The sequence below is a fragment of the Lacerta agilis genome, chromosome 9, assembly GCF_009819535.1.
Source record: "Lacerta agilis isolate rLacAgi1 chromosome 9, rLacAgi1.pri, whole genome shotgun sequence".
NCBI lineage: Eukaryota > Metazoa > Chordata > Lepidosauria > Squamata > Lacertidae > Lacerta > Lacerta agilis.
In genome coordinates, this window is record NC_046320.1 from 18653226 (window position 1) to 18678609 (window position 25384).

The window sequence follows — 25384 nt, forward strand, 5'->3', positions numbered from 1 at the left end:
GTGAAGCTCCGAAGACTGAGCACTCTTAAGCTCTGATCCACTCTGCTGCACAAGTTAAAGAAGTTTATATTGTAAAGAAACGACAAAACGGCACCTGAAGTTGAGTAATACATACATATTCATTCACTAATACAGGAGACTCTGTATCGGGACTGCCAACCACAGAGCTTTCAGGAGTTCCCGATGAAGATTTGGTTTCCCCATGTAGTGTGTCCAACGCCTGGCTTTCACTGACTGCTAATGAAGAGTCTGGCTCTTCTGATGTTAATGCAGCACTGGCATTAAGATCTTCGGCACCTCTTGCAGCTGAAGGTTGCTTATCTTCTAATACATTCAGATACTGAGGCACAGCAGCAGGTAAATCCTGGTCACCTAAAAAGCAAACACACACAACATTTTAATGCATCTTCTCTTCTCCCTCCCTTTCCAATTTAGTTATTCAACCCCTCCTAGCTTAGATCATGTGAAAATTATTCAAGTTTCTCCCAAGGCAGGAATGCTACATCTTACAAGCAGTGCGACTCCAGACATCTGCCCAGAATATGTAATCACCTTTGTTGTCTTTAAACTTTATCTTCATCAGCACAAACTATTAAGTTAGAACTTCTGAACAGCAGCAGGTTTTATATCTGTTGCAACAGCACTTGAGTGAAATATCATTAGCAAGCTTATGAAAAAGCATTTCTTTTTTAATTATTTCACCTGTGAACTTCAGGCTCATCCTATCTTGGCAACAGCGGAATAAATCTTACAACATAGTACAGTGGTACCTCTGGTTATGAACGGGACCCGTTCCAGAGTGCCGTCTGTATCATGAAGCGCCGCATCTGCACATGACGTCATTTGACGTGTCTGTGCATGTGCGAACTGCCAAACACGGAAGTAACGCGTAACTTCTCGGTTGCCGCGGTGCGTAACCCGAACGTATGCATCCCACAGCGTATGCAACACTAGGTATGACTGTATAGTTATGAACACGGCCACAGTAGTTTGAAATGTTCTCTTTCCCCATACTTCTTTCTTCAACAATTGCAGATAAATCAGTTTCCCTTAAAAATCATTTTACCATTATCAGTTCCACATTTGTCCTCAGTAGGCAACATCTGACAACCATTTGGACTTTCTGGTTTGGGATGCAAAACCTGTGAGGAAATGATGTTTAAGTTGATCAAAACAGTAAAAGCATGGGGGTTCAAATATTTATAAGCAGATAAAGCTCCAGTGTTTTCTGCAGTGACTTGTGTTGGCAAGTTAAATTATCCAGTCAATAGGAATACCATTTCTTGCACTTTAAAATCTAGATTTTTTAAAAAAAATTAAATTGTTTCCCACTACATCCTGCTGAGTAAACACTGAAATATTTATGCAGTAACACCCTCAACCCGTTCTATTTTGTTTTATATATATGGCATTGATTAATAAATGAAGCCACACTTTCTTCCCTATCTTTAGCTGATTTGGATTTCCAAGTTTCCCACCTTTAGACAAATGTACAAGTTTTGTGCATTTTATCCAGTTAAGCAGGTTAATAAATCTTTCCAAAGTACAATAGACTGTTCAAATGGATTTTAGCAACTATGTCATGAGCCAAGTTTTCCGAATGATATTCAGCAAACACTTCTGTAGGTTTTTCTGGGAACTGATCACTGAGGATATCAGAATGACGATAATTAAAGTAAGGAAAACTGACCAATCCCAACTTAGAAGCTCTTTATAAAATGGAACACCCCACAAGTTGGTATTTTGAAGAAATTAGTATACATCATTGAAATTCACTGTCCATCGTCAATCACAATACCTGCTCTTGTTCATTTTCAGCTGTAGTTTCATTGTTTGCTTGGAGGGAAGTCTGGACATCCACAGGTCCTTCTTCAAATTCATCTATTTCTTCATCTTCATTTTCATCTTCCCCACTTCCATAATTAGTTAAAGCCTGGGTTTCTGCTTTAGACAAACCTAAAGTTAAGTGAAAATTAAGTTTTGAAACATATAGCAAAATGCAGTATGTGGGAATGCCTAGTGAGATTTTGGAGGATTTCTCTTTTGAATAAAAAGTGCTCCATGCCGGATCACAACTTGCTTTTGAGAGTCCGGTCAGTTTCAAAATAGCTTTGGTGCACAGAACCAGTTTTGTGGGTCTTTGGATTCTGGTCATCTTTTCTGCTAGAAACCACACTGACTTAAATGCAACACAAAATCAGTCATGCTAAAGTCGACTGATTTCAATGGGCTTAAGCAAGCTTAGCTCTGTGTTGGATTTATGCTGCTGTGATAATTATAATAGAAAATACTTTTAGATGTGAAAAACTGAGAAAGTGAGGCAAGTTGTGCACTGTAGATGGGACATTTAACAGCACAGTCCAATATGTGTTTCCTCTGAAATAAGACCTACTATATTCAGTGGGGCTTACTCCTAACGTAAGCATCCACTGGAACCAAGCCAGTCATCCAAATGCCATCGAGGACCACAAAAGAACAGGGAACCCACCTGAGGCACTTTCTATTTAGTTCAAGCTGCTTTTAAATCTGATAAGCACCTTGCTTTACTTTCCATAGGAGATACAGAAGTAAAAGGCTGCTGTGGACATCATTCCCTGTAATCCTTTTATTCTGGCCTGCAGCAGCTCCTCTTACTTCTTTTCTCTCTCCCACCCACCTCTCCCTACAGCTGACGTCAACAACAGTGTGTAACTCCTGTTCTGCTCTATTTCCTGGCACACTCCAAAAAGGGTCAAGGGAGAGAAATTCTTCTTCAGAGTGATGCACTCTAGGTGAGGTGGCAGAGAGGCTGCCTATACTACCACCATGCCACTTCTTTGTCTTGGGGATTGGGAGTTTTGCAACTTAATTTTTTGGGCTCTGCTGTAGCAGAGCAAAAACAGCATGGGTGTTCTTCTAGCCACCTCCTGTAAATGCATTGCTGCGAGGAAGAAGTCAGCTTTCTTAGAGCAAGGCAAAGCAGTTGCAATGCAGAGCCCTCAGAAGTCTTGCATCAGCAGGATGCTGCCCGCCCATGTGAAGCTGCTACAGGCCTCGGCCTGCAGAAATGCCAGAGAGCAGGGGACCCTGGGAGGCGGGGACCCAATTTTCCAGAAAGACAGCTGTACCTGCTTCCTGAGGCTACTGTCTCAATTTGACTCATGAATAGGCCAGTCCAATAAGGATTTTTTTTTTATCTGAAGACATGTTGCATTGGAAGACATACATCTGGTGACTTTGTCAACCTGGTACTTTCCAGATGTTTGGGATTACAACTCTCATCAGTCCCATGTAGCTCAGATGGGAGTTTTTCCCAAACAACTGGAGGGTGATAGGTTGGTAATGGCTGATATAAAGCTACAACACTGTTGTGTGAAGCTGCTTATCAAAGCAATGAATACTGCTTACTTATGGATACTGGACAATTTTCACTCTCTTCTTCTTCCTGGTCAGAAGCATCTGATCTTGTACTTCTTGGGACTTCCCTGTTGTTGAATATTGCAGGTTCATGAGCTTGCTTAATAGTTTCAGTTTCATCTTTGTCCTAGACATAAACAAAACTAATCTTACCTGGAATGTCAAAGTTATAGCTTTCATATTTAATTTACAATAGACATAAATGCGTGCACATCTCATATTGTTTACTGAACAGATTAATGCTACAGCAGAATTTTAAAAGTCAAAAACACCACTAAGACTAAGGAAAAGAAACCTGGATAAATAAGATGTTTTGTGAACTCAAACACCTAAACTGTTTTCTTTTGGAAGAGGTTGTGCAGCAACCTCATGCCCTGTTTGTGAGCTTCCAAGGAGGCACTGTGTAGGATGTTAAATGTTTAGATCCAATTTTCTTGCTGCTCCATGCCATTGAATAGGAAAATAAATATAGAGACCCAAATGTCATTTTTTGTTCATTGTGCATTATACACTGAGTGGGCCAATGCCTTAAGGGACACTATCAGTGATAGTAAGTTGGACTGGCAGATCTCTGCCAATTCACCACTGCCTCTACATCCCCCAGACTCCACAAGTCTGCTACAAACCTTCTGCTACAGCACAAGAAGTGGTGTTGGGGGCAGCAGGGGAGGGGGGAGTAGAAAAATATATAGCTACACCCCTTCCATCAGAGTAGACCTCTGCTGGATCAATCCAATCCAAAGGACACTCCCAACTTTTAAAAGGCAGAGGGAGATATTTGTTAATTTCCCTCTGCAGTCCCCAGTGGCATGCTTCCATACAGTTTCCCAACCTTCTTGAGCAGATTTTTGGAGGGTACCACCACGGGAAAAAGGAATTAGCGAAAAGTCAAACATCCCCTTTCCACCGGCTGGAATATCCTTTGAGTGGAATTCTGCTCACGGAAAGTTAGGAGCATAATTTTTGCTGAATAATTCCTCCAACCACCTTGTTTCTCACTATTTAAGTGAAAGGAAGGTGGCTTGAAAAATGATCATTTCTCAACAAATGATTAATATTGTATTTAGAAGGAGATTTGAAGGCATGCCTTTCTCTTCCGAATTGTTTTAAAAGTATGTCTTACTTTGTCTTCATCTATATCTTCATTGGATGAACAAGCTCCTCCTTCCAGTGCTCTTTTTGCCTAGACAGCAAAGAATAGAAAGTTTATTAGTTTTTTCTGATCAAAATCAAACAAAACAAGCAATCAGCTAGTCAAGAAAGATTAAATTAAGTCTAAGTTTGGTTAGTAGTAATGAAAGTGGCTGTTGCTTCTTTGTCCCAGTATACTTTGATGTAGGGCTTCCTGAACTTTGGTCTCCAACTGTTTTTGGACTACAATTTCCATTATCCCTGACCAATGGTCCTGCTAGCTAGGGACTATGAAAGTTGTAGTTCAACAACAGCTGGAGACCCAAGTTTGGGAAACTCTACTTGATGCAACCAGTCAGCTTTTGCACTTGGAATGAATTAACCTAATCTGCAAAGGCTATCCCAAATAAAAGATTACAACATACAGCAGATAAGTCTTCTCCTATGCAGTCTACCAAGAAAGCCTTTCTCTTTCTCACACCCCACTTTTGGGCTTGATTTAACTTCTGCGCACAAGCACAAGGATTCACTGAACTCACGGATCTGAGATTTTTAGTAGGGTCTAAATAAAGTGTTATGATTGTTCCTATTTGGGTTTTAGCAATGCTGTGACATTGCAAACAATTAAGCAGTTCTGCTCTATCGAAGTTCTTTATGGGTTTGTACTTGCACTAAGTAAATATATTCCTGGTAATTTATTGTGTAGTTATGTAAGTTAAAGTTATGCTGACGATTCCTTTAACTTCTAATGTGAGGTTCAATTCACATTTTGATGTGAATAATTTGCAGTGCTTTTGGTAGCTAGGCCTTCAAACAATAAGCTCAGTCACTCTGCTTGTCACCAGACACTTCCCAGCTCCAAGGAGTGACAATGTTCCTTTGTGTTATGCCCAACACAAATAAGTCTTATAAATCACAACTAAGTTTGAAGATAAAGGGATCAAACAAAAAATGTCCTTCCCCAATATCCATGAACAGCAAGTTTCCAGAGTACTTTCAACAGTTAAAATATAAGGAGCGTGACAGTCTAATTTAAAGACTTGAGTTACTACTCAACTATACATAAACTCCTAAGGAAATATTTGTACTGATACAAAAAGGCATGGCGTACAATAAACTTTTCAACAATTTAAATGTCATCTCTAAGTAGCTATAGGTACAATTCAAACAAATTTACTGAGGCAGGAAGCAGCACAGCTGACCCAATTTAGAAATTAAAAAAGAAATCTATATTGCATCGTTTCCTGGGGGGAAATCACTCAAATTTAAAATATGATAAAAACCTCTTTAGCATAGGACTGCATCATTCCATCTGCTTCCATTTTCCTTTTGCCTCTTTGCTTTACTGTCAGGCTGTTATTGTCCAAGTCTTGCATGAGCTTAAAGAAGGCTAATTCATTGAACAAGACTTCAGAAATCTCCACAAGAAGATCCTCCCCACAATCCTTCAATTTTTTACCAGCAAATTTTGCCAGTGAATCCTGCCAAAAAAGAAAACATTTTAGTACATTTACAGGTCACTCATCATACCCCTAAAAAAAAAATCAGGGAGGCATATACAGGGTTATTAACTTTAACCTCACAACCACTATATATTGTAAACCAATATATGTGTACAAGATTGCAGGGTTTCCAGGCACTTACTCAGGGTTCGGTTTCCTTGGAATGAGGAACAGTGGAGACTGTGGTGTCCTTATGATATATGGTTTAAAGGTAAAGGTACCCCTGACTGTTAGGTCCAATTGCAGACAACTCTGGGGTTGCAGTGCTCATCTCGCTCTATAGGCCAAGGGAGCCGGCATTTGTCCGCTGACAGCTTCTGGGTCATATGGCCAGCATGACTAAGCCGCTTCTGGCGAACCAGAGCAGCGCACGGAAACGCCGTTTACCTTCCCACCGGAGCGGTACCTATTTATCTACTTGCACTTTTGACATGCTTTTGAAATGCTAGGTGGGCAGGAGCTGGGACCGAACAACAGGAGCTCACCCTGTTGCGGGGATTCGAACTGCCAACCTTCTGATCAGCAAGCCCTTAGGCTCAGTGGTTTAGACCACAGCACCACCTGCGTCCTATGGTTTAGTTACACATACTGTATATACAATCTGAGCCTACAGTGGAGGGTCTCACAGCAGTAACACCCCCAGGAGGTCTTGCTTCTCCCATGGATCCCAGTAGAAATAAAGCATGGCTCTTTTCTCAGCTCCCTAGCCTGCTTCCTTTTAGCTTCTGCTTCTGCTACAAAACTATGGCCTTTGTCTTTCTAACGGACAGTTGACTTGCAACACTATTAAGGGTAAGTCAGCTGAATTGTATTTCAATGTTATAACAAGAAATCGGAAAGGAGGGAAGTGCTATGTTAATCTTGTTTTGTGAACTGCCCTGAGACCTCTGGGTATAGGGTGGTATATAAATTTAATAAATAATAATAAAATGTATAGTTAGATAATGGAAGGTGATCCATGCCACATTGATTAGTTTGAACTAACTCAGTCTTCTCCAACACTGCCTAAATTCAAAATCAATCAGTGGAATCATTTTCTAACTATACACCATTTTCTAACTATACACATCTAACTGAGCTACACACACATTTCTTGTTATAACAGCGGTATATGATTCAGCCACTTTACCCTTAACATAGGCTCTATAACAGGCATGTCCAACAGGTAGATCGTGATCTACTGGTAGATCATTGGCTCCCCTAAAAAAACAACTATCTTTGCTCTGAAGCCCCCAAAACAGGGCTTTCCTTCCTAAAAAAGCTCAACTTTGACTCAAACTCCCCCCAAACATGGATGGTTTTCCTTCATAAAAAAAGCTCAACAACCTTGACCCGAACCCCGCAAAAGGGGGTAGATCACTGCTAGTTTTTAACTCTGCGAGTAGATCGCAGTCTCTTGCAAGTTGGCCACCCCTGCTCTATAAGACTGTAAATGGGTTAGTGTACCAGCTTTTGGAAATCCAGCGAAGAGGGTACTATTGAACAAATTCTCCTGCATAAGCTTTATTGAAACAAAGGGGGGTTGCAAGATAGCATGAGGCTTCCTTCGTCAGTTCCCTATTTGAAGCAACATAAAAATAATCCCAAGAGAATTTTTAAAATGCAACCGCTATATATTAAAAGCAAAAACATACTTGAAATGTTCCAGGAATAAACTGCTACATTTTAACTCTTGCCATTTCTTCAGTTAGATATCCACTACAGGTTGTACTTTCCAGACTTTAGAACTGAGTTGCTCAAGTATTTAAGGTGCAGCAACTCTTACATTACTTTTCAAAAGGCCGTAGCTCAAGCTCTGTGCAGCCAACTGACTCAGTGGCAAAACTGTATTATATAGAGGAATATTCACCCCAAAGTCGCAAGCCAAATTAAACACATCATGGCTTTCCCATAATTATAGTGATTGTGGAAATGAAGCTTAAATGTGGTTAGTTAAAGGAAAACACATATACGAACCTGCAAAATGCTACGAAGTTGCTTATGAAATATCTTCACAAATTCTTTGCTTTCATCGTTTTGTTGAGTAAGGGTTAAGACCATACGCCTTACTGAGGTCAAGAGCTGAGAAGAACATACTTCATCCATGTGTTCCTGGCAAGAGTTGAAAAGCAGATCACTCTTAATTAAACCATATACAAAGATAAAGATCCATCTTTGAGAGGTCTTATTTTTCTTCACAGAAAAGGTGAGTGACATGAATGGAGAGTATGCCAACTGATTTCCCAGAACAGCAATGCAGAAATTTGCTCACAGCTAAGGGACCATAAGGCAGCTTACCAGTACATGCACGATAAAGAGTTCAGAGCATGTAAATAAAATATTAACTGCTCTATCACCAAACCTTGCACAAAGGCAGGACTACAGCTAATCAAAACTTTGCACTCCTTGGAAGAAAACATTTATTGTTGGAGAGGAGAACAAGGCCTCCAACTCTGCCGATCAAGTCAGAAGGAAAAATCTATAGCTTTCTGTAAAGATGGATCCAGAGAGAGCTACGTTTACTGATACAATTTTGATTACCCTCAGAAATGGGATAACCTCTTTCATAATAGCTTTGATTTGCCGGTCAAGCTGCTGGGTATCTATTCGAGGACAAGGAACAGCAGGCACTTCAGCAGACTGTGCTGCACAATGGCTTTCAGCTGTATCTGAACCTTTAAAGAGAGAAAAATATATATTCAAATCAATGTTCTTTTCATAAAGCTGCTGTTTCAATACAGGTCACAAAGTCTGGCACTTTGATTATATAAAGACTACAAATTTATGCCAAAGAAGCTGAACATTAACATTCTACGGGGACTGCTCCCTTCTAAGTATGGACAGGATTGCAGCCTGAATTGCAGAGTCTTAAAAGTGCCATGAATTTCCAGACCTATGGGAAAAGATTATTCCCTTATCAGAGCTTATTCACTTCTACATCTTTTATTCCAGGATGTGAACTACAGTGGAAGGATATTAAGTGGACTAGGAATTGGGAGACAAAGGTTTAAATCAGTGTTACCTTGGGTCACATACTGTGTCTCAAACTAAGCCACATCACAGGGTTGATGTAAGGATACCAAGAGGAATAGGAGACTTTATGAAAGCCACCATGACCTCCTTGGGGGAAATGTGGACTAGATAAAAACATAATACTAATAAAGAATAAAAATTAAGCCTCCCTTCAGCCTGTCTCTGATTTTAAATTGGGGGGGGGGGAGGTTTGGAATCATGAAAAAAACCTCAATGTTTAAGGAAAAATGAATCCACAGCACAACCAGGATATTCCGACTTGAAAACACTGGGCTTTAGGTGAAGCTCCTCACATTGTCTGCTGGGAGAGGCATGCCTGGTTGGGTTGTACAGGCCGGCAGGGTGCAATCCATGCTCCCATACTACATATAGGCGCTGCACACTGAGTTCTCACCTAAACCATCCCTGAAAACCATCCTACATTTTATACTAGCATTTTCAGACACAACCCTGTGAAACAGACCACACTACAATTTGAGCCAAACAACAAACAGCACCAACTCCTTAAAGACTAATACATCTTTATGGCATAATCGTTGGGGGATAAAGTTCACTCCATCAGATGCATCATTCTTAATCCACGAAGGCTTACAGAAGAATACAATTGCAAGCATCAAAGTGCTATTTGACTATTGTTTCATTTCTGCTGTGAGCCATGGCTAGTAGGCTACCCCTTTGATTGAAAACCTAACAGCTCTGAGGATGCTGAGACTGTCCATCAAGGAAACCCTACTGGCCAATACTGAGATTTAATAACAACAGATTGGAATAGGAATCTCCCATGTAGGGCTGCTAGAAGGGAAGTCTGATCAGTCACATCGTTTTTTCCGTTTAGAGAAACACACTAGGGACCTCTGTGCCACAGCTATAGTTTTGGATTAGGATGTGCTGCAGGGACCCAGGTGGCAGAAATGTTTGCAGAACTCCTCTCAGTTTAAGTAGCAATATGCATGTGGAACAAGAAAGAGTGTGTGGCTTTGAAATTTTGAAGGGTGTGTGTGTGTTAAAAATTGCTTGATGTTCTCTTTCCAAGGGATGTGCCCCAGTAGCCTTGGCGGACCAGCCTTTATGGAGCTTAAGCATATTGTTATACTACACAAAATGTTTATAAACCACTGTCAAACATTTATATGCCCAGCAAACAGTGTTAAGCTACTTGACACACCTCCATTTCTCTGCATGGAGACTGCCTGGTAAGATTGTGTTTGTTCTTTCAAAAAAGTGCAGGACAAAACTGTGATAAATGAATAAACAAATGCAAAAAGTGTACCTTCCAGTTTAGAAGCAGAAGCATCATGGGGATTACTACAGCATCCATCCTCAGATTCAACGTTACTTTCGACTGCCATTTTCTTTCGTCCGTATTCTCTCATCCGAGCCAGTGCCTGATCTAAATGAATTACAGTGTTGCCTGTATTTTGGCAACAAAACCTTTTACAATATGTATTTAAGTTTTTGGAAATCAAACATTATTATGTGTAGATTAATTATAAAAACTGCAAGAAGAAAGCATGGTTGTTATGTGTAAGAAGTGCATTAGTGAAGGACAGGTTCACAGAAAACAGGTGCGGCAATTTAAAAAGGTACTCGAGTTACTGCTGTATATTGTTCAACTGTTAGGCTTATGCTTACCCAGCTCATCAGTAGCAAAGGGTTCAAAATTTGAAGAAGTAGACATAGTGCTGCCATTGTCTGCATCGTGTTGTTCACATTCTCTACAGGCTCCATCGTCAAAGTTCTTCTCAAATGTCTCCTTCAAAATATGCAAACAACAAGTTGGCACATGTTCTTCTACAAATAACTAGCCACTCTCAAACTCTCATGTTTTCATAAATTGTCACACAAGATCTTAAGTTAAGAATTCAGATCACCTTGAAGTGTTTGCATCAGAGGCTAACTCTTGGGTTAAAAGATTCATATATATGGTTTAAAGCTTAATTAGTAAAGAAAAGAAAGGAAAGTTTAATTGATAAATTCTTCTTCAGTATGTTCACCAAATAAAGGGCTCATCCTCCCAAGCTAGAAAACGTGTTGCAGAAAGCAATATTTACCTGTTGTCAATTTCTATCAGTAGTTCCTTAGGTAGTAATTGTTTCTACTTAAAAAAACAACCCTCAATTGACAAAAAGGTAAATTTGAAATATGCAACTGCAGACCTAACTTAAGTCCTCTTAAAGCGGATGAGTATAAAGATCTTCAGCTGATTGAACCTCCAAAGAACAAAGTAATTTTTTTAATAAATCAAAAACCCACTGCCTGACTGAAAACAATAGCTTGTTCTCAACACAACACAAATAACATTTTTGTGAATTATGTTGAATGAGGAGTAATAGGAAACAAAAGGAGAAGTAAAGAAAGCTGAGGAATATTTGCTTTTATTTTAAAGGAAAACTCACGAGAACACTCGGGAAGGGGAAAATTAATGGAGTAAAAAGTGAGTAAAAGCACAGTCTTGAGAAAGGATAAAAGCTGAAAGAAATCAACTGTCCATGGGGCAAGGTAGGGGGAAAACTGAAGATAGGAGTCATGGAAGTTGGAAGTTAATGACTAGTATGGTACAGTTGGTCCTGCCTGTCCCTAGGTATAGATAGACTGTATTTTTTTTTAAAGCCAGACAGTGCCCACGGGGTATCGAACTGATGTTAAACAATTGGTGAATCTGCAAAGATTGCGCCAAAGTAACCGCTAGGCTAAGCTGGCCAGTAGAGATAGACTGTTAATCTGTTGTTGCCTCACCCACCAGGGGAAAGGCCAAGCCCAGGCCACATCCCTTGAAAGTAATTTGCACTGTTCAATGTGACATATTCCCTAGAATGCATGTTTAGGATTGCAGCCTTAGCAAAGTACACAGGGGTAAGAATTAAAAGATCATACAAAAGGACTATGATAAGGTTGAAAAATGTGATGTGGAAACAAGGAAAGACATTGAACTGGCCAGAGATCACCTCTCCTCCAGGAAAGACCAACTGTCAACAAAATCTTTTTTTATTTTTAGGAAGCATAATCACTTTACACAATTGCTTAAAAGAAACAAGTTTTACCTCTGCATTTCTCTTACTTTTGCATAATTCCTATTTGAAGTTGTATCATAATAAGTATTTTCACATCAAAGTCTAATGGCTCAAATCCATACATATTTTATTATCAAATGTATTTATGCCGAAATCTAAAACCCATTTTAAAAAGGTTGGATTTTATATTAAAATACCCAGACAAAGTTTTCAAAACCCTTACGTCATCAGTCGTTGCAAGGCTTTCACTGGGAGTAAGTTCTGAATTTGATCCTGCCCAGCCTGCAGAGTTCAGTGGTTTGGGACACTCTCCTTTTGCATTTTCTTCAGATGCATGTCTGGTCACTATATCCTATACAATGCAACAGTATCGTTAATGACTGCATTAAGAAAATGTTTGCTTAACAAAGCAAGTCCAAAAATTATGGTTTTATTAAGGTACCTGTAAAGCATACAACGCTCTTTGTCTCAAATAGTCTGAATTTAGCATCTGGAGCTCATGAAAAAGCTCAATCAAAAAATGAGGGCGAGATTCATTTTGAGATATCAAAGTGGCTACTTCAGAGTAAATGGTGTCTCGCAAAGATTCAAACATAGAAAGATCACTGCCTGTTTCTGTAGAAAGAAAAAGAATGAATTAAGTACCATTATTCTTCTCCACTGACATTTCCCTCCTATTACAGCATGCAAGCTTTGAGAAGGACGCGCCTTATGGATGGGATGCAACTTCCCAATGAGTGGAAGGAAAGTGATTTTGCTCATGCAAGGAGTGGTATTATCTTCTAGCAGCAGATCTTTGTGCCTTAACTGCTCTTAAAGAGCCTCCCAATATTGGAAGGGGCAGCTGCTATAAACAGGCAGCGGAAAAGACACAAGGCACAAGGGAATACTGCGCACAATAGTTACAGTCCTTGTCATTGTGTACTTCTTTTACAGGTGCAAATGAACTGCTGCATATTGTATTTTATAGAGCTAAACAATTATCTATTGAATATTTGACCTGCGAAAGAGAACTAAATACAACATAATGTAATTGACATAATAATTAATACAATGCATTGCAATAATGAATTCACTTGAAACCGCACACAGTTACTGTCACACTGCTACAAAGTTATATTTGCTGACAATATGTTTGCTGAGGTTCAGTTTTAGATCTATTTTATTTTCAAATGCATCCTAAGCATAGTTGAAGTAGCACATCTTGCTATCGGGTCATTAGTTAAGTGTAAGTCAAGGATGACTTTTCAAAATATCAGCTGTGTTAGTGCAACACCCACGGTCATAGGATACTTTAAAAGTATGGCTGGGATCCAAAACAACTCTTGGACCTCATGCAGCTAGTTGTGAGGTTCTTTGCATTCTGGCCTAACAAATCTATTTTGTTTCGCTGTCCACTTCATGCACCTAGTGAAGCTATTACAGCTCATGCCAAAATACACTTGGTATCAGATGACCCTTGTATTTGCTGCTTAAGTAGTTGAACACATTTAAGTATAGTAAAATCCAATTTTGAGTTTCAGCAACCACAATGTATTATTTACTTTTGGGCAAAAGTAAACATACAGAAATTAGGAAGCTGCCTTATACCAAGTCAAATCATTAGTCCTTCCAGCTCAGTCTTTTCCAGATCTAACTGGAAACGCCAAGGATTGAACCTGGGACCTTGTAGATGCAAAGCACATGCTCTACCACTGAGCTATAGATCTTTTGGCTTAGGGTTAAGGGCGAGTAATAAATAAATATCAGTCTTTTATCTAAAAGGACAGATGGCATTTCACACTCCTTTTCTACTTCTTCCCAACTAGCATATCAATTTTTCTCTTATTTGAGACCAATGGGCACTGCCAGCTCTGATCTGCCAGCAGGGCATACCTTTGAAATGTTCACCTCAGCATAAATGCTGGATTTTCAAGACCTCACCTACTCAGAAAGACGTGAGAGATTAAGCGTCTACAGTAGACATAGCAATACTTTCATTTTCCTAGAAGAAACCAAGTGATGCTACCTGCCCATGCTTTATGGTCCAATAGCAGCTCAAACAGTAGATTGTAGAAATATTTTCATGTACTGTACCTCAACTATCTCAAAACACGAACAGGTACTTCTGGATCCACTTGTGGTGCAGAGAGCCCCTTCCTGAACAGGGACAGCTAACTTCTGCTGTCTATGCTCTTAGATGGTGGGAAGAGGTAGCCTTCATTATATATCTTTAGGCTCCAGGCAAAAATGTGTCTCTTTACCGGGTATGTATTCCTATGTTTTATATTTATGTTGCGAACCACCCTGGGATCTTCGGATGAAGGGTAGTATACAAATTAAATTTAAATAAATAAGGTTTAGGAATACATTCTGCTTAGTTTCAACTGTAAGAGATACCAGGACAAAACTTTGCCCGAAAGTCATATCCTCTGACACAGAAGTCCTTAATATGGTCAATATGGTGTCCTCCATATTTTTGGACTCCAACTCCCATCAGCCCCTTCTAGCATGACCAGAAATGATGCCAACTGTAATCCCAAACAGTTGGAGGGCACCATGCTGGATACCTTTGCCTTAACTGGTTGTTCAGGGCTGGCTATGACTTTCAGTAATAATAAAGTGCTTAATCAGGAAAGCAAGTAGAAAAAAAATGTATCACTTGGATTAGTGCACCTTTTGATAATTCAATAAGCAAGCTAATTGTTAGTTAGGACAAGAGACCAGAAAATCAAGGTAAGTTTGGAAGCTAAGCAGCAAGTGCATTACCTGGTGCTTCTATGCATGCATTTCTGTTAGACTGCTGCAGTATTCTCCTAGCATGTGCTGCAGGAAAGGGGTGGGTGGGAAGGACAGACAGTGATAAACACAAAAATGTGTATCGGAAATAAAAGCAAGGTCTAATGAAATAATGGGAGAAAGGCAACTTAGTGATCCAAACGAACAAAATAAAACAAATCCCCAGAGAACCCATGTCTCTTTTTTGGGGGGGGGGGAGTGATTTGAGAAAAGCATATTACCACAAAAAAATCCAGAGAATAAAAAGATTCCAGAAAGATTTTTTTCAAGTATACGCACTGGATTTCTTGCTCCCTCTATGTCCACGTACAGGCGCCTCTCCACTTACACGGGGGTTACATTCCCGGGTATCGCACATATACATGAAATCGGGAAACACTTTTATCTAAACCTCTCTGCAAGCCTCACAGTTGGGTGCAAAGGCTTCCGGGGATTGCTAGCTGTTTTCCCACCATTTTTGTGACATTTTAGCACTTTTCCAGTTTAATTCTTTTTATTTATTTCCGGGCGTCACACTTATATGCGGTCTAACTCGTGTATGTGGGGACACGCCTGTACACAGCTTCAATGAGATCATAACTGAAGCTCGTTTACTAATAAAAACAACATGAAAATATGACCATTCAAAAATATGACCATTCAAAAACATGACCCTTCTTGATTCAAGTCTCAAGAGCACACTGGTCTCCCATGATTTCAAAGAACCCCAAAAGGGGGAGACAGAGAAAAAAAAGAAACCCATATGCACACACCACGTTGTTAAAAAGGGACAACGGAGGCATTCAGTTGCAATGCTAAAACATGGTTTAGTGCTACAAGAGCAGGCCAGCCTCCCTATGCAATCATACGCTTCCTCCACTGGCACAACTATGAGGAGACTGGATTCTCCTCCTCCAGCTTTAGATTAATCAGTTTATAGCACGTCATCTGAGCTCTAAATTGTGGTTAACCAGAACTAGGATTACTGAAAGGAAACCAGCCTTCATAAACTACGGCTCAAAGCTGGCTTGTTTCCACTAACCGTAAGATTAACCCAGCTTTTCCGGGTTTGGACTACATGGCAAGCTGTGCTTAATCAGAAATGAAGAGAAAGCTTCTGAATGCCTCCTGGTAGCGGCACAGGACTAGGGGAGGGAAGTGGGAGGCGAGGCTCATTCTTGCAATGCTAAACTATGGCTTCGTGTTATTTCCAAATCAGTCCACAGGCAAATCATTAAATGTGCTTAACAAATATGTTTAACATTTGAATAGAGCTGTGTGGGCCTTCCATTTATGCGCTCTAATATCCAAAACTGGATTTCAAATATTACCTGCAATCAGCAGTGATCAAATATATACCTGAATGTGTCCCTTTAAAAGTGAAGAAACAACACTGAGAGCAGTAGTTTTATACCTGTTGCTGCTATTTATTTTTACCCAAGCCTCTCTTATTAAGAAGAAAGCAACGGAATCAACGTTTCAATAAAATATTATAAAGAATTTAATGGCTGAATCTAGAGTCTCTTTTCCACAAACCAAAGAGACCATTCAATTCCAGCAGATGCTCCTGCCTTGGGGGAAGAGAAAATACATTTTTGTCCTATTCCTTCTTCTCTCTGCAACTCCTCCACACTATCCCCAAATACTATTCTACAGGGTCAACCCAACCCTCTGAAGGAGGCTTTCAGGAGGTACAATCCATTACAATATCGCAGGGGGAAATTAACATTAAAGGCTTAGTTCTATGCATGGTCACTAGAAACTAGATGCCATTATATTTAAATATATTTAGGATTGCAGACTAAAATTCCATGCATGATCTTCAGCATACAATAGTTTCCATCTATACATCTACACTATACATAGTGTAGTTTATTTGTTTTTGTTTTTTTAAAAATAGCAAGTAACAATTATATGAACATAATAGTCGGGTTACCTGAAAATTTCCATCTCAGTAAGATTCCCAGTTCCTCTTCGAGCATGCAAGTAACCATTGAATTGGTACACTTTAAAATAAAAACGGTTAACTTTTCTTTAAGTACCTGAGGACATTTCTGATGATCTACTGTATTTAATTATTTTTTCTAGTTGCTCTCGGTTCTTTTTACTGAACACCTTTGCTTGGACAACTTCTTCCTTCCGAGTTGAGTGCCTGCTTCTGTTGCTCTTGTAAGGCTCGCATGTACTGGAAACACTGGCACTTTCAAAACCTTAAAATAAAAAAGATCCAATTTGTACAGCTTGCCCTTTCCATAGCCACCCTGCCCCCAGATTATTGAAAGAAAGATAAATAACCACGAATTATGGGTGTTTCATATGAACCTACCATTAGATCTCGATCGGTTTTTAAATTGAGAAGCATTCCTCCTCTTATTCTTGGACTTTGGCGTTTTGTCTTTGGAAGCTAGACTGGCCTGTGCAGATGCTTTCCGAGGTTTAAAGGTTTTAGTCACAGTGGTTGGATCCACTGGATCTGGCATACTACTAAAGCTCTCCAGAGATTCTTCATCAAATTCTCTCCTCCTGCTTGTGCCAGCTTGATTTTTGTGATTACCACATCCTGCGTTTTGTACAGGTATTGCAAATCCAGACTTGAGGAACAAATGTTTTTCTTTTCCTCCTTCCTGGTGTCCATTTGATCTAGTTGATCTATTCTCTGTTTCTTCTTCAGGTTGCAACTGACCTCTTAAATAGAGTGGGGGGGGGAATCAGAATCATGGGGTAAAAGGCAAAGTCAGAAGTTTTCGAAGGAAAGAAGTGTATTTCCAGACAACCATCATTTGAAATCTATAACCCATGCTGTTCCAAAAGTGTCTCAACCATTATTTTCTCAGTAGGCATGGGAAAGTCTGATGTGGTCTTTGGATACAGGCAAATCATTTCTATTTTTCCTTCTGGAAATGAAATAAGCTGAACTGGTTCAAGAAATATATTGGATCTTTACGAGCTTGAACCAGAAAATAATCAGAGCTTCAATCAAACCCAAACTGAAATAAAACAGGATTGATTGTTTCTCTAAGTAAAGACAACTGGTTGCTTATGCCCCAAAATCACGATATTTGATAGCACTTTTTCTTTATAGATCAGCCTTTCACAGAGATCAGCACAACAAAAAATACAATTTCATAACTAAATCTCTCTTATAAGGACAGGTTCTAATTTGAGCCCAAATAAAAAGTGCAGCTCACAAACACCAGTTCAATTTAAGCTTCAAGTACCTTGGTTTTTCTACTCCACCAGTAGAATTACTTTCAAAAGGTTTTGGAAATGCCATATAGTCCATTTTCCCAGTGGTGTTAGGCTCTATGGGTTGTTGTTGATGTTCACTGTTCTGAGCTGTACAGTTGTGTGGAAAATCCCCCAAACCAGATGGAAACATTGGGCCAAAGTTTATACCTATGAAAAGAAATCACATCAGAAACATTACTCCTTCTACAATTCGAATACTGGTATTTATATTATAAAATACAAAGAAAGATGTATGATAGACCATAAAAATGCTATCAAGCTTGTATCCAATCTTTTCCCATAATTTAAGTTAAAAAAAAATGATTTCAACAAAATAACAAAGGGTGTGCACTGATTAGGGAAGAAACCGTAACAACTTCCATACTATATTTACAGAAAACTATCCCTGATTTGAGTCATTTATTATGGCAGAGGCAACAAAACCACTGTATATATTAAGTAAATTTTTAACTTCTGTTCTGACATATAAGCGACGTAATGGACTGCTGTTTGGAAAGTGAAATTTCCTTATAATTCCCATATTTTATTTTGTATCCTTATTAAAGCTTTTATTGTCATTAATTTTTAAATTTAATGTGTGTATTTGTCTTAGTATTGTTTTATATGAGCTTAATGCTGAAATAAAGTGACTGATATTAAGTAAAAGTATCAGTTGTTCTAAATAAACATTGCCTTCCACCAAAAGCATCACTTTATAGATGTGTTTAAGATCTATGGTAACTGTTGCCACATCTAGGTGAGGACTAGCAAATGATAACTGGTTTATATTTAATCCTTGGGTGTTTTAATCCTTGTATTTACCTACAACTATCAGAGTAATGGCTTCACATTATTATTTAGGAAATAGAGTAACTCAAATGAACTCAATTTTATTATATACAGATGATGTTTAAAATATACAATAAAATAAATGCATATTATTATGATACATCCATGCATGCTATTGCTTATCTAGCCTACTGTGAAGGCAAGGACTTTAAAACTTTTTTCCTTCTGAGACTCCATAGTTTTGAGGAAAGCGTGTTAGGAAGATGGACTGAAGAGAGGGCACAACATTTAAGTCATGATGTGAATAAATGCGCTACAATGAAATTAGTGAGGAAAAATTCACGGAGACTTGGGAGGGTTTGCTTTCAAGGTAAAACGTGAAGACAAGAAATGCTGCTTTGAAGCTCTTATCTTGGGAACAGAGAAGCAAAACACATGGAGATCTGCTGCCAGTAATTTTGTGCAGTTCTGCAAATGCCTACCTGGTGGGAAAGAGGAGAAATTTGTGAACCCAGGCATGCTGAACAGGTTCATTGTTTGGGAAGGAAAACCAAAGGGACAAAACATAGTTGGCGATGGAGGCGGTGGAGCCCTGCTTTCTTTCTCCTTCGTAGTTGTTCTTGTGTGTTGTTGCTCTTGCTGGCGCATTAGATCATTTAACATTTGCTTCAACCTGTGAAATAATGGTATCTGAATTTCAAATACACAGACTAATAAACACTCAAGGACAAATCAGTCCTTGAAGTTAAAACTAGTAAGCAGAAATGCATGTGTTTCCAAATTTCAGTCCCTAAGCAAATTTCAACCATTTCAATAAAATATGACAGAGCTCTAACATGATCACAGAATTATCAAGTCGGACCATTACAATCTCATTTCTATTGTGTTCATAAAAATAGCATGTAATTTATCTTTTAAATATTACATAACATGTCACTACAATGTGTTTCTTGCACTGAGCTTCTGGAGTACCGTGTTTCTCTTTCATGTGGGAGTGCACACGTTAACAGTCTAACATGACAAGTATTTTCTTAAATACAATAAATATAAGACACTATTTTGTGCATCATTACAGCCTGTCTTCTCTCAAATGTATAAATCTATAAAGTTGAAATGAATACCTTTGAACATTATTTTGTTGCCAAGTCAGTTGAGTATAGCACTGATTTAACTGATGCATTATAAGGTGTACTTGTGGTGAAGCAACGTTACTGGGCAACACACTGTAAGGGCCAGTAAGCAAAGTCTGCAACAGGCAGGAGAGAGTCTGCAGAGAAAAATATGTGAAAATAAGGTAAGGTAAGATTGATTTGTTGACATTGTACAAGTACAAGGAAATTGAATGCCATCCCATAAAAACAAGACAAAAAACAAAAAACACATTTTCAGCCACACATGCACATACATACACACCCATCACAACTCTTCATGGTCATGTTATCTGGTTACAGCATTTAAGATGGTTATAGCTCTGGGGTAGAAACTATTTTTTAATCTATTTGTTCTTGCAGATCCATTAAAATTAATTCTATTTATTAGATTTCTACCGTGCCCTTCCTCCCCCAAAGCAGGCAAGGGGGTATAGAATATTAACTTTTCATTAAGCTTCTTTATCCAATCTTTCCACAATCTTGAGCCAGGATAAAATAACAAACATTCACACCTTTAAAACAAAATGCTAATGTTAGTCATTAAAATATTCTACTGCCCAGCCCCAACCAAAAGTCTTGCAGAACAAGTAGGATTTTATTTCTAAAATCTAGAAGGAAAACAAATATCTTCTTGGGGATCATTCCACAAACTTGTGACTATGCAATGAACCTAAGTTCAGCTTGAAGTTCACTCCAATGGGTCTAAAAATTCAATTCGTAATCAGGCTTCAAGGCAGAAACAGCAGGATCAAGAAAGGATGATATATCTGGAGTTGTTCTGTCACATATTCAGAAAAAATGAAAAGCTGGAAACCACCCCTTAAAAACTGAAAAATCCTTTAAAAACTGAATCCTTTAAAATTAGTGGCAATCTCCTCCTCTCCAAAGTATAATCCCCTTCAACAGTGGGCTCAATTCTGCCTCATCAACAAGACAGGAAGGACAGAAATGTAGACAACATCCAGCCTGTTGGATGGGAAAATGCAGAAGAGAAAATTAAAGAAGTCTTTCACATTCTACCTGTTGATCCTGCATTAAAGTCTGACAAATATTGACACTGAATTCAAGCTGTTTCTTTAGCTGGTTAATCTGCTCTTGCCACTGTTCTTTCTCTTCCACATGAGAAAGCTCAGACATCCAGCGATGATTTTCCTGCCGCCGCATGCTGATATTCTGTTGCTGCCTTGCTTTAGCCAGAGGACGATAGTTTCCATCTGCTGAAAGAGGACGAGGATTCTTCCAGCTGAGAACAATGAGTGTTTCGACAAAGGATTACACATTTCTAAATTGTGCTCTTGGTACAAAGCATTTCATTAAGTAAAAAGCCAGTTACGAGGCCAATGAGAAACAGGCAATTCAGTTCTGAAGGAACACAAGCCTAGTCCAGAGCAAACATGCTTCTTTCCATTCACACCATGCAGGTAACATGATGTAGTCACCTAATTTGTACAGTGTCCCTTCATCCTCTTTTGGATGAGCAGGAATTTCATTTATCTGGCTTTGAGATAGAACATAATGCCAGGGGCTCTGTGTGATAGCAGAACAGAGGCATGTCTCTCCTCTACAAAATGAAGCCTCTCACCACTCCAACAAATGTTTGGAATGGGGCTTACAAGTTAAACATCAGTAATACTGCACAAATGAAATATAGGCTGACCAATGAAATTAAAGAAAATATTACACTAGATATCCACAAGTTCATAGTTTGAGGTTATATAAAACCTTTCAGAGTAAACTTCACAGTATATAAGAAAGGACTACCATCATAATGCACAGCTTAATAAGCACCAAAGGGAAAATGTTTTCTTGGAGGGAACAGTTTACAAGTTACCAATTGGTAACGAACATGCAAAACTAACCTCTCCTTATCTTCCTTTGTACAATATGCACTTTGATCTGTGTTATTGGGACACACAGAGTACTCATTGGAACTAGATTCTTGCTCCTCTTCCTCTTCCTCTTCCACTTGACCAAGCCCGTCAGAAAGATATGCATCTTCATCACCACCATCTTCATCTTCATCAAATGCACATTGAGTAGAGCCTCCCCATGTTGCCATGGTTCTAGCATCAGGTATTAAAAAACAATCATTCTGCTGCTAAAGCGTAAGGTGAAATTAGATCACAAAAAACTAAGCTGCACGCCGAATAAAAATAGCTAACATGCACGTCTAAAATTAATCTCCTGTTCTAGAAACACAATTTGCTTTGATTTATCTCTATGTCTTTTAGGAATTCTGCACGATTCAAATTAAATTTATGACTTTTGATTTATGTCATTTTTAGGTATTTCCCCACCTTTCAGAATATAATTTTTGTTCCTACTTGCTCTTGCATTTTTAAATTCACTGCTATGTATTTCCAATATAAGGATTTAGATACCGTATTTTCCGGCATATAAGGCGACTGGGAGTATAAGACGACCCCCAACTTTTCCAGTTAAAATATAGTCAGAGGCGAAGGGCGACACGCACAAACATACCGTGTTTCCCCTATTTTAAGAGAGAGTGTTTGAGGGAAGGGAGGTGTGAGCGTCGCCAGTGCTGACTTCCAAGCCCCCTCTCTCTGGCCCTGGGATGTTCCGAGGGGAGGGAATGGCGGTTGGCGAGGGAGGGAGGGAGCTCCTCCGAAGGGCCGCTCTCTCTCATTCTCTCTCCTGGGGGGGGGGGCCTTGCTTAATAGCAATCTGCTACACTGGAGCTTCTTAAATTTAAACCAGTATAATGGAATCTAGCCAGCTGCCCAAGACTTAAGACTCAAAGTCTGAAGTTCCAACAATTCACTTTGTAGCAAACACTGATAGCAAACAGGCCCGCAAACCGCAAGAAGGAAAAAGCCCTCACTGCAGCAGGCGTTTTAAAAGGCTGCTTTATGCCTTCCGTAAAAGCAGACACGTGGGAGAAGGGTCCGCTGAGCGACAATGGGTGAGGTGCCTGCTCTGAGGAGGGCATTTTCCAGCGAGTGCGGGGAGAGAAAGAGAGGACGCAGGAACTCTCCTCAAGCTCTCTGCTGCTGCAGCTGCTCCCGTGCACAAAACACAGCCTCTGCCCTCCTGAGGGCTGTGTTTACAAACTCAGCCAGAGAGAGGGAGGGAGAGGCGCAGGCCGAAAGACAATGGCGGCGTCTCCTCTGAGCCCTATAAAGACGACACCCGTATAAGACAACCCCCGACTTTAGAGAAGATTTTCCTGGATTAAAAAGTCGCCTTATACACTGGAAAATGTGGTATTTGTTTTTGGCAAGGCCACATTGTTTATAACCAGACAGTGCCTGCTCAAGTCTCCTGGACTAAAAGTAGCAAGCATGGCCATTTAACCTGCTTAATCTGGCTAGTCATAACAGTGATTCAAAATCCACTGTGGGAATGAAGTCTTAAGAGGATTTTTTTAAAAAATGTGGGTGGAGGAGAGGAGTATATAATTCAGTTCCAGAAATGAACATCCTCAAGAACAGGGCAATTTTTTAGATTGGCACAACAGTTTGCATGCTGCTGGTGAAAAGGTGCACAGATGTGAGGAAGCAGTATTATCATACCAGTGATCAAGTGTAAGTTTACTGGGGTTGGGGAGGAAGAGATAAGAGGGGATCTCTTCCCTTCCTTAAACTGGTTAGCAGAAAGCAATGCTCAGATTCAGAATGGGCTATTCTAATTATGCCACATTTAAAAGTAACACACCTAAATACAATTTTGAAAAGTTATTTATCTTTGCAGTGAATACAACCTAAATAATACATTAGATGAGAAAGCAGGGTATTTTACTTTTTCTCTTACTTTTCTGTTCTGCTTTGCTGGGGAGTGCACTGGGTCTCTGATCCATCACTTTTAGTAGATCCAGCACAAGCAGATGTAGTATCTGCTAGGTCCCTTCTCCTCTGGTGCTCAGCCATTAAGGCTTCAAGCTGCTTTCTTCTCTGTCGCAATTCTTCTCTCAAAATCTCATGTCTGCGCATCTCAGACCAAAGCTGTTTAAAATAAAATATTAAGAGAAAATATTTTAATGAAATGCAATTAAAAACATGCTATCGCAGTTTTATACACAAGAATATGAAGCACCTCAGTATCGATTGTGGCTGTTTCTTCCGGTTGCACCAAAATCTTGTTGGCTGCGCTGATTTCATTTGCAGCTGGTGCTGGAGTATTCCCAGGACAATTATCCACGCCAGATGACAACTAAGAATAAAGTGTTAAAATTACATTATTAATATTTGAATGAGAACATTTATCAAGTTAATGAGATCTGTGGCATCACTGGCTTTTTAGTGTTCCAGTCAATTTCATTATTTTTCAACAAGCCTGCAAGCCAACATAAGACTGATGTCTACGAACTAATGCTCCAAGCTTTTGAACTACTCATCCAGCTATTTACAGACCCACCATCTTTCAAGCACACATCTTTTTCTCACTATTTCTGACCTTTCAGTATATTGGCAACCCTATGCTCAAAACTCATATTTATAACCACAAGGGCTATTTGTTTAAATGAATAAAAGCTAGGGTTAATAATCTTGCGGTTGCCCTTGGGATTTTATATTTCCCTCTCTCGTGTTAAACCACCGTTCTACCTACTTGAAGATCTGGACAAGCTTTCTGCAACACCTGGATCTTTTCTTGGATCTTTATCAGTTTCTTCCTTTCTTCTTGGAGATGTTTCAATTCTCTCTGTTGCTGCTGAAGCTTGGCTTCATAAAATTTCTCTCTACAACAATAAAGCATTCTCATGTTATCATTCTCTGCAAAGAAAAAAACTGAAGTGGTTACAGACATCTAACTGGGCAATTCCCTACTCCTAACTAATTTGTCAAAAGCAAAAATAGATTAATTTGGAGAACATGCACTGCTGAAGTTTAAAATGTATTTGTCTTCTTCTTAGACCAATCAATTCTGTACTGGGCAAGGCCTTCCAGTTCCACAGCACTCCCAAGTGAGAGTGTTATATACCACAAACCAATGGCAAGGACATATGGCCAAGACAGTCCCACCTAAATTAGAAAGGGTATATGAGACCCTAGCTGAGGAGTTGAGTACCTGTGGCCCTCCAAATGTTACCGGACTCCAACTCCCATCATCCCTTGTTGAGGGTCGGACTCCCAAGAACAGCTGGAGGGCCACACACTCCACATTCCTTAGACAATCTCATTCAAAAATGATGTATGGGTAACCAGGCATCATGGGAGGTACAGTGGAACCTCGGTTGTCAAATGCTTTAGAAACAAACAATTTGGAACCGACCGATGACAACCCGGAAGTAAATGCTTCTATTTTTGAACCATTTTTGGAAGCCGAATGGCTTCCGAGGCACGTTTTTCATTTTCCCCCATTGACTTTGCACCCAGCCCTTTGATCCTCGGTTTTCAAACTTTTTGGAAGCCAAACAATCTTCCGGAATGGATTACTGGTACGTTCGAAA

The 25384-nt window shown here is 39.5% G+C and overlaps 1 protein-coding gene across 16 annotated transcripts in view; it reads right to left on the minus strand.

The window, feature by feature from the left end:
- PCM1 (pericentriolar material 1) overlaps positions 1 to 25384 on the minus strand; it is a 48577-nt gene that overhangs the window by 1563 nt on the left and 21630 nt on the right. For 10 of the 16 annotated variants that reach the window (XM_033160402.1, XM_033160401.1, XM_033160400.1 and 7 more), the window contains 23 exons: positions 24544 to 24673; positions 24031 to 24147; positions 23749 to 23939; positions 21837 to 22040; positions 20998 to 21220; positions 19948 to 20093; positions 19309 to 19499; positions 18028 to 18205; positions 17136 to 17494; positions 16852 to 17019; positions 14801 to 14857; positions 12495 to 12667; positions 12276 to 12404; positions 10674 to 10794; positions 10312 to 10452; positions 8550 to 8683; positions 7986 to 8120; positions 5811 to 6008; positions 4520 to 4579; positions 3388 to 3523; positions 1799 to 1956; positions 1067 to 1142; positions 116 to 372 (listed from right to left, as the gene is read on the minus strand). In XM_033160402.1, coding sequence (XP_033016293.1) covers positions 116 to 372; positions 1067 to 1142; positions 1799 to 1956; positions 3388 to 3523; positions 4520 to 4579; positions 5811 to 6008; positions 7986 to 8120; positions 8550 to 8683; positions 10312 to 10452; positions 10674 to 10794; positions 12276 to 12404; positions 12495 to 12667; positions 14801 to 14857; positions 16852 to 17019; positions 17136 to 17494; positions 18028 to 18205; positions 19309 to 19499; positions 19948 to 20093; positions 20998 to 21220; positions 21837 to 22040; positions 23749 to 23939; positions 24031 to 24147; positions 24544 to 24673 — 3682 coding nt within the window. The remainder of the gene's footprint in view (positions 1 to 115; positions 373 to 1066; positions 1143 to 1798; positions 1957 to 3387; positions 3524 to 4519; positions 4580 to 5810; positions 6009 to 7985; positions 8121 to 8549; positions 8684 to 10311; positions 10453 to 10673; positions 10795 to 12275; positions 12405 to 12494; positions 12668 to 14800; positions 14858 to 16851; positions 17020 to 17135; positions 17495 to 18027; positions 18206 to 19308; positions 19500 to 19947; positions 20094 to 20997; positions 21221 to 21836; positions 22041 to 23748; positions 23940 to 24030; positions 24148 to 24543; positions 24674 to 25384) is intronic. The other 6 variants (XM_033160406.1, XM_033160404.1, XM_033160405.1 and 3 more) reach the window with 2 other exon arrangements.